General features: G+C 44.3%; 1 protein-coding gene across 1 annotated transcript in view; it reads right to left on the reverse strand.

Moving 5' to 3' along the window:
- LOC142213579 (serine/threonine-protein kinase Nek11-like) overlaps positions 1–7,509 on the reverse strand; it is a 258,023-nt gene extending 250,514 nt beyond the window's left edge. Inside the window, exon 1 of the mRNA XM_075281957.1 lies at positions 7,352–7,509. Coding sequence (XP_075138058.1) covers positions 7,352–7,509 — 158 coding nt within the window. The remainder of the gene's footprint in view (positions 1–7,351) is intronic.
- Positions 7,510–9,321: the final 1,812 nt, after the last annotated feature.

Raw genomic sequence — 9,321 nt, forward strand, 5'->3', positions numbered from 1 at the left:
GAAACCTGCAGGAGTCTCTCTCACCCATTCATTTGAATGGGTGAGAGAGATGTCCGGCTGTGAGCGGTGGTGAGCGTTTTGCGCTCTCCGCCGCGAAACCGGGTTTTATAATCCGGACACATAGTCGGACATGCAATACTTTTTTGGTATTTAGTATTTTTGGTTATTGGTTGTAATTATTTATTTATTATTATTACTAATTATTATTGGATTATTTTAATTAATTATATATTTGGGTAACCCCATAATAAATGCCTTTTTATCCAAAAGAGAGATGTTATTTGTCTATCATTTACTTATTTATTTATAAGTTTATGGTCTAAATATTAATAATTGGAGCACATTGGGGTGTGTATCACCATGGGTATAGCTAACAATTATCCATATTTCTGTAGCCAGCATTGTAGCCTTTCTGCTCCTCTTAGATATTACATAAACATTACTATTGTCCTAGTAGAAAAGGAACATCATGGTGGATTGTACTGAATCCTGCCGGTTGACAGACCTCATTATATAACCTATTCTAGCATGTGAACATTAATCAGGGGTGCGATGACATGTGTTATTGTACTTCTCCAGTGTCTGCAAACACAGTCTTCCTAAAGACATCTTATCTTTCAGCACTCCTTGTTCAGATGTTATGTTATGCTTGTTTGTCCACCTGTAAGAGGTATGAAAAAGACTATCGGTAGCTTTCGCTCGATAGAATCCAAGATAACCAGGTCACACAAAAAATGGTCATATTATGTGCATGTCAAACCAGCCTTAAAATTCTCAGATTTAAAGGGTATTACAATTTAAGGCCCCATGTTGTGAAAGTGTAGCAGAAAAAAAAACACTGCACTTTACAGTCCCATTACAGTGAATAAGATTTGGGTTAATATGACCAAGACATTGTGGAAAAAGAAAGCTGTGGAAAGTCTGCATTTTCAGAATGTTAATTTTAGCTGCAAAATCACAATCTTTTTTAGATGTTTCTCTATGTGTGGCCTCAGCCTAAAGGGATTTTCCCATGAATAATATTCAGATAAGTATCCGATCATGGCCGGGTGCTGTAATAAATACCTATAGATTATGCCAAGTACAGTTTGAATAACATTTTTATCCCTTGCAACATTCTCTGTGGTGGTGGGAAATGAGACACCAAGTGATTCACACAGGACTAGTTCTTCCCTTTATAAGTGTCAGTTCCCTTTTATGCAAATCTACAGCACCTTCTTGGTAACAACTAGAGTTGATTTGAATACTAGATTTGAATACCTCGCTCCTTAGGAATGCATGTTAGCCCCTTGGTGTTCGGCCACTACAGTGCATTCCTATGGGAGAAGAGGTATTCGAAACTATTCGAATTTAGTATTCAAATCAATTCAAGTAATAACACTTTTACTGATCAGAACAGCAGGTCACAGTGCACTATGCTCACATTGTCTTCTCTATTACAGAATGCTTATTCACACATCTGCATATAACTTACAACGGAAACTTGTCCTTTTTCTTATGGATGCTGAGTCATCACAGATGCATCCAACCAATCAAACTCTATGGGTCCATGAATAAAAAACAAATGCTATTTGTGTTTCATCCGTGTTTCACAGACTAAGAGACATACAAAATATAGAAAAGGAAACTAAAAATAAAAACTTGATTCGCTTTTTATAAACATGAAAGGCATAACAACCACGGACAGGACAACGCCTGGAAATGAGCACATAATGTTTACCTATAGTTAACTGGACAGGCATGTCACCCTTGCACCGCATAGGGATAAGGGCTAGGACTGCTGGGCCAGGTCTGATGCACAGTTGCCAGGGTATAGTGTTTTTTTCAAAGCTAAGCCTGCCCCCGTTACCATGGAATGTATCAATTTTGGTACGTTATATATTTAGGTGCACGTGGTTTAGGGCTTCATACCTTTGGTCTGGGATAGACTGGAAGCACGGCTCTCTGGAAACCGCATTATGGAACTTGGAGAGGCAGATCCTTGCCCATATTAAAGCTGGTGGGCGGTGCTGGATTGAGGACCTACTCAAGAGGGCATCCGAGGAGGAAGGCAGCGGTCCAGGAACACAAGAAGATGGTGGTCGGCCTCTCGCAGGCCTCATCGCGTCAGCAGACCTCCCCTGCTTAGCCCCAGTCCTCCAGCCCGTGGGACGAAGACGAAGGTGTTGGGAGCCTCAGGAGTGGAGCAGGCATCGTCTGGGCGCGTGTGCCTGGAGGAGGCAGCCCGGCCTGCAGCAGCCGGCGCTTGTCTGCTGGGATAGATGCGCGCGCAGCTCACCACGTGCCCAAGATGGCCGCCAGGACTCTCGCTGGAGGGAGAGGTGAAGTTTGCCAGTAAGCAGAGTGGGTTAGTGGTGAGTGCCTCACACCTGGGGCGGGCAGGACCGTCTCCCCACTCCCAGCACAGGGCTCCGTTATGGCTGTTATTCCAAGGGTGGTGGGAGGGGGTTTTCAGGCCTGCTCGGCTTCAGCTGCTGTTTGTGCACGGGGGGGAAGGGGATGTTAGAGGGGGGGCACGTGCCGAGCCTTTTTGTATCGAGGGTGGGGGGGAAAGCGGGCCCGGGGATGGCTCCTTTAAGTGCGGGGGATGGGGGTCTGGTCCCTTTAGGTGGTATTAGGGGTGTCCCATCTCCAGCTTCGCAGACCACAAGTGCTTCCCTCTTCGGTCATGCCACGCCAGATAGGGCTTCTGCAGGCCACTCTGGTAGGGCCACTGGTACCAGTGCAGTGTCCGCCACACGGGATCCCTCCCTTTCACCTCATCTCGTCAGTCCTCTGTGGTCTCTGATGGGTACGGCCGTTCTAGAGGTCATCGTAGGGACCGGTCACGTGGGTTGTCCTATGGAACCTGTGGGTCTTCTAATGCCAGGTCTGGTGTTGGGACTGCGGGTCACAGGGCTGGAGGTTCCCCAGTGCTGTCACCCCATTTGTCCAGGACGCCATACTTTTCAAATTGTTCTTCATCTTCAGGTCGGAGTTGTTATTAGCGCCATCGATGCCACAATCCGGGGAAACATCGGGACCGTTCCCCTCGCAGTGTCCACCGCTACCGTCATAGGCACTGTAGACATCATGCCCCCTCCTGATCTTCTAGCCGGCACTTCTCTGGAGCGGCTGGTCAACCGCGCTCGTCTTCTCGGACATCTTCGCGTCATGGCAACAGGTCTTCACACCGCCGGAATCCATGCCTTCTTCATTTGTTGATCGTCCCATGACCGCGCGGCGGTTACTCCGGGAGTGGCTCAGCGCCCCTTGGACGACCCGCCGACTAACGTCCGTCTGCCCGCTGTGTCAGGACCGGATACCGTGAGCTCAAGAGCCGGTGAGTTGGATTGCTTGCCCTCTTGGGCTGCCCTTTGTAATCCGCTTCCTGGCGAAGATTTTGCTGCAGTCCTTAGGCGCGCGCTTGCTCAGGTTGAGAACAGTTCTACTACTCCTTCCTTGGGGGCCAGGGCGGCGGGAGGTCCTCGTTGTCTGTCCACCCCACTGATTCCCCTTTTTGTCCGATTAAGGTTGTTGGCGATTTTGTCCATTCCCATCCTTCAGGTGCCCCTTTCTTGCTTCATGGGTCGGGTCTCCCTCTAACTCGATACCAGTTCACGTCTGTTTTCCGTCTGTGTTTAGTAAATCTTGGCTTGGAACCCCGTGACTTTGGTACGCATTCATTTAGGATAGGTGCGGCGACTACTGCCGATGTGGTTGGTCTGAGTGAGGATGGGGTTAAACACCTTGGGCGTTGGAAGTCGGATTGCTAGTGCTCATATATCCAACCGGATTTACTCACGTGTTGATTGTTGTTGTTTTTGTTCTGTTCTTGTTTCCTTCAGGATCTTCGCTGGAATCGGTCTGGATACTCGGACATTCCTACATATTTTGGGTGGAGAGGAGAGCGTCCGTGCATCCGGGAGGTGTGTCTCTGTGTTTCCCCGGCGTGGACGTGCATTGGCTCGGGATCAGAGGGCTGAAGTGGAATCGTGTCTTGGCGGAAGTGGCAAAGTTTAGCAGGTCGGTCGCTGGCACTGTTGTTTTATTGATCCACGCCGGGGGTAATGATCTTGGCATGATCAAGCTTGCGGACCTGATCTCCACCATAAGACAGGACTTCTCTCGTTTCCCCCAGTTTTTCAGCAGAGTGGTTTTCGTATGATCTGAGGTGGTTCCCTGGGTGTGGTGGCGAGGCGCCTATGTGCCTGCGGCCTCGGAGCGGGCAAGACGCGTTCTGAATGTCAGGGTTTCCAAATTTTTCAGGTCTTTGGGAGGTGTTACAATCAGGCATACTGAATTGGAAGGAGACAACAGAGGCCTTCTTCTTGATGACGGGGTTCACTTGAACCCTATTGGTCTGGATATTTTTTTGTCCGGTCTCCAGGATGGTGTGGAGTGTGCTTTGGTGTTGGCGGGTGGGGTTGGTCGGTGTCAGGTGTAGGGGGGTACACTGCCCCCTCCTTAGCGGGGGCTTGGTCCATGTCCCATGGAGGAGCACAAGTGGTCTACATGTCAGCTGATGGTCAACGGTTTCCATAACGACGAAGATCACGGTCGACAGGGACATGGAAAAGTGTTTTTGTTGATTTTCAATTTGAATTTCGGTTAAATACTTACTCTAAGTGTTAATATAATTTTAAATAAAGCTGTGGCCAATCCCACTAACAAAACATGACGGTCTCCATCCAATTTTGTGTTAAGGGGGCGGGATGGTGTTCATTTATGGTTTTAAACGTTAAAGGTCCCAGCAGTCTGTAGGTATCAGCTGGGTATTTTAGCCTAACTCTGAACAGCTGCCTCCTTAATCTGTCCTGGTCATGAGACCATTCTCAGCTACCCTCTTACGCTAGATTCACACCCAGTATGGTAGGAATCCGTCCCTGTTTACTCTACAACCCTGCCTCTGTGGGTGACATGGCCATAAATTCTGTGTCCTCCCAAAGGGTGGGCTTTTGCTTACTCCACCTCTATGAGTGATGCGCACCTGAGTCCGGAGTCTCCATGTAAGTGTAGCTGAATAATCTGGGGCTGAACCCCCCATATTCTAAAGCCCTCATTACAAAGTCAGAGTATTAAGTGTACATGGCAATGGAAAAAGTACAGAACATTGCACAATATTTTCTAGGCTATATATGCTCCAATTAATCCCTTCGATATAAAATATTACAAAGTCATATGCTGCAGCACAGTATACACTACACTTTAACTCTTTGCACATTATGGGATATATTTTTCCCATTTAACCCCTTTCATTTCCACTGCTAAGACCCCGACTAGCTGGAAGAAAGTTTAAATGGTGTTGAGGTCACACATATCTGCTATTGCCATGTTCAGCTCTGTGGTACTGCTGAAGATAGCCATGAGCAGCACTCAGGATTCTCTGTCAGTCATATACTGTAGATTGAGGGAACAGACAGCAGATTTCTGTGATTGCTGCTCCATTTAACAGGAACACAGAACCCCTGTTGACGTGATCAGCAGGTCTATTGTCCCTGCGATGGAACCCCTAGCAAGCCGACACTCATCCGTTATGTGTAACAGGAAAACCTATGTAAGGGAGCCTTCACACAGAGTATACGCTCCGCTCATTCTGAACGTAAAAGTCGTTCAGAATGAGCGCATAAAAACCAGCTCCCATTGACTTCAATAGGTGCCGGCATACGAGCGCTACCCATTGAAATCAATGGGAGGCTTTTTTCCCTATTGCTTTCAATGTGATACTCACTCTACGTTCAGGGATGCTGTTCTCCATTCCACTTGAAAATGCAGAGAGAAAAGTCCTGCAAGCAGGATTTTTCTCTCTGTATTTTTCGGGTGGAAACCTGATGGAACCCATCATAATCTATAGGGTACGTAGGCTTCCATGGGTAGCCGCTTTTTAGACAGACTGGGTTTTTGTTCTTCAGGTCCCCAAACGGACCCAGTGAATGGAAATCCAAACACTCGTGTGAACCTAGCGTTAGCAAATAAAGGTTATTCATTGACCAGTATAATAAAAAGTTATAGTTTTGTGAAAGCTGGTTAAGTGACTTATTTCTCTGAAAGCTTTGTCTGCCTATCTTTGTCTGCATACCTATCTTATATATATATTCATCCACACATATGTGAATGTAGGGTTACTATATTCTCTATTTATGTACCAAGGAACCCTTTTAGGACATTGCCAAGTAAGACAAGGTAGTTTACATCAACTATAAGGGAGGGAACAGATGAGTTGCTTTAAGAAAATTTACTAAAAATCCTTTTTATTGCTCTGTGACTCATGATAATTTAATTGGATTTATTGTAGAAATCAGCAGAGCTAGAATTTTAGCGTTTCTTTGAGTATCGTGTTTCTGCATGTCTGTGCCGATCTGATAATTGCATTCTTATGTAAGTTTGTTGCTTTCCAACAACAATTAACCGACGTGTCAGCTCTGGGAGAAGCACGAGGCGACCCCATGGAAACCAAACATGTTGCCTGTTATTGTAACTGGATGCTTTTCAGGGAGGCCATATGGCCACTCTCCTATTATACACAGTCATGCAAGGGTGAAGAAAATCGCTGTATCCATTATTCGACAACTGAACCAAATAACAGTCTAGTATATTACACTATATTACACTATATCATTATTGCACGATGCATTAAAAAGTAAATTATGCCCAAAATCTATCAAGTGTAAAGCAGTGTATTACTTAGGGCTAGTTCACACGGGGGCAAAGAGGCTGATTTTGACAGCGGATTTCGCTTCAAAATCTGCCCCTTTACAATAGTGGTCTATGTAGACTGCTAGCTTTTTTTTTCGCTAGCATTTTTTCACGTGTGAACTAAGCCTTACTTTGTACTGATCCTTTGTACTGTACTTTATTACAACCCAAGCTGTGCTCACAATTCTGTAGTCTTCAGAGTCGCAATTTCCTAGCATTACCTGTTTGATCAATGCTTGCATCAATATCCAATGAAAATAAAAATACTATTCCTCTGTGTTATATGAGCTGAGCTAAGGCTACTTTCATGTCTACGCTGGGTGTCCAGGGGCGATTTCAGTAAAAAAAAAAAAGGACACCCAATGGACCCAACTATAGGTTTGTTATTTTCAGGGTCTTTTTGTATGGTTTTCCGTTCTTTTGGTCCTTCAACAGATCGGTTATGCGGGTATGTCTGTTGACAAGCTTATTAACTGTTTTCAGTATCAACTACTAGAATTGTGATAGCATGTTTGGAGTTTAATGTCGGATGTTACTCAAGATCATTTCAAGATGTCAATATAGATAAAATCTTTTTACATAAACTTGATGTGTCACTGGGGATGGAAACTGTGCCGTAATGAGAATTATCATATCTTTTGCTGACAGCCCTACTCATTCACATAAAAGTACTTACTGAGATTCTCTGTCCTTTAGATCAGTCACCAAGTATGTAGTAGCAAAAGATCCACTGCCCAGCTTCTGGTGTACAACATATCGCTTCATTATATGAGATCCAGGGGAAAATGCACTTTCGCACAGTGCTGTCCTGCCTTTTTCCACAGTTAAATCCATCTATGAAATATAACACAATGAGATCTCAAGTTGCTTTTGTGATACTTGGAAACAAACGTCTATTGCACTATAGAATTCCAGCTCTAGATAGAAAACCAAAAAGCTGCCAGTTCATGCTTGAGATTCTAAGAAATGGATGTTCCCAAACTGCACCCAAGCACGGCTTAAGTTTCATAGACACAATAGTACACATGCATATTTGCTGCACTATTACTATAGCATAACAAAGCCAAGCATAATGAATATACACTATGTATATATCTGCTTTATTTCATCTCCATCTATTTATCTTCATCTCGTCAGTGACCCTATACCAGCACAATAACACTGACTGATAGAGCAGCTCCCATATAGTGTCAGCCATAGAGTTCCCATGTAGTTGCTGCCACAATATCCATACTATGCCAGCCACAGAACCTCTAAATAGTACAGCCACAGGGCCTCCATATGCTGCCAGTCCCCTATTGCTGTCTTCTGGCATGGTTCTATGGCAAGAGATTAAGTAAATGTAATTCCACTTCCAGGATGACACTTCTGTAGCTTTTATGGACTATATTGTTTTTAACTCTAATGTCTTAAAGAGGTTTTGCAATTTTATGTAAAAACCTTAAAGGGGTGTTTCGGACAAAAAAAAAAATGTTCGTTTTTTTCTAAAAAACAAAAAAAAAGGTCTGTTAGTGCTATTAAATGGTTAATAAATGCACCCATATACCTTTAGCAGGTATATGACCACCCCAGGTATATGGGTGAATATACATTTTTGATAAATTATGTTATTTAGAAAGTAGGTGGGGGGAGGGTGTTTAGAAACGGTTTAAAGTTAAGGCCCCAAGTATCAAAATACAGCTAAAAATTACTGTAGAAAAAAAGGTCTGCTGCTTTTTTGTTCCATATTTTGCTGTCTTTTTTCATCCAAAACCAGGAGTGGAGTGAGAAGACAGTAGAAGTATAAGGGCTTCCTATATATATTTCCCTTCCTTTTCTAGGCATCCTTGGCTTTGGCTCAAAAAACTCAACAAAATCTGCAACAAAAAACTGTAAAAATGTAAGTATTTTCTTATGGCTTCTGAAGAGCTGCATTACCTCAGTTACCCCGAGGGGGCACTATTTCCTGCCACGCCACTCCAATGCCAGTGGTGGATGTCCTGATTGTTCTATATATAAATCTCCTATTACTCTAGAACATAAAGCATAATTCAGATTTTAATAATATTTTGCTGGTTTTTCCTACAGCACCTTTTTGCTGCGGCCCGCAACGTCAGGCCTTAGCCTAACACAGTTTTCAAGGATTTTGATGCTGACCTATCCCTAGAAAAGGTCATCAATATCAAATTGGGGGTACACCCAGCACCCCCACAATAAACTGTCCTCAGCAGCTGCCAGCGCAAGATCTATACAGTGGAAGTTGAATTGCAGCAACCCAATACAGCAGCTCTATTTATACTGTGTGGAAGGGTTGATGTTCTAGTTTAGACAGTTAGGGTACTGTATGTCCACACAGGAGTGAAATGTGGCAGACTTTTAAGACAGTCGAAGAAATTTCTACAACACTGTCACACATGAATATTCCTGTCAGACACATTTTTATTTCAGTCGTCAATCGTCAGCGGATTGTGAAAAGCTTAGGTAATGTGATCATTCTGCAAGTGCCTTATACACCTGCTCTGTGCCACTCTTCACTTCCATAATTCACATGCAGAAGGGTGAGATCTGGTTAATAATTGCTGTGAATCATTGCACATACAGAACCAGCTGGGCCCCTGTGTCTGGGGACGATAAGGGCAGGTAAAAAGGCGCAGCTCTAGCAGGCTC

This window comes from Leptodactylus fuscus, chromosome 7 (genome assembly GCF_031893055.1).
Source record: "Leptodactylus fuscus isolate aLepFus1 chromosome 7, aLepFus1.hap2, whole genome shotgun sequence".
In the NCBI taxonomy this organism is placed as follows: domain Eukaryota; kingdom Metazoa; phylum Chordata; class Amphibia; order Anura; family Leptodactylidae; genus Leptodactylus; species Leptodactylus fuscus.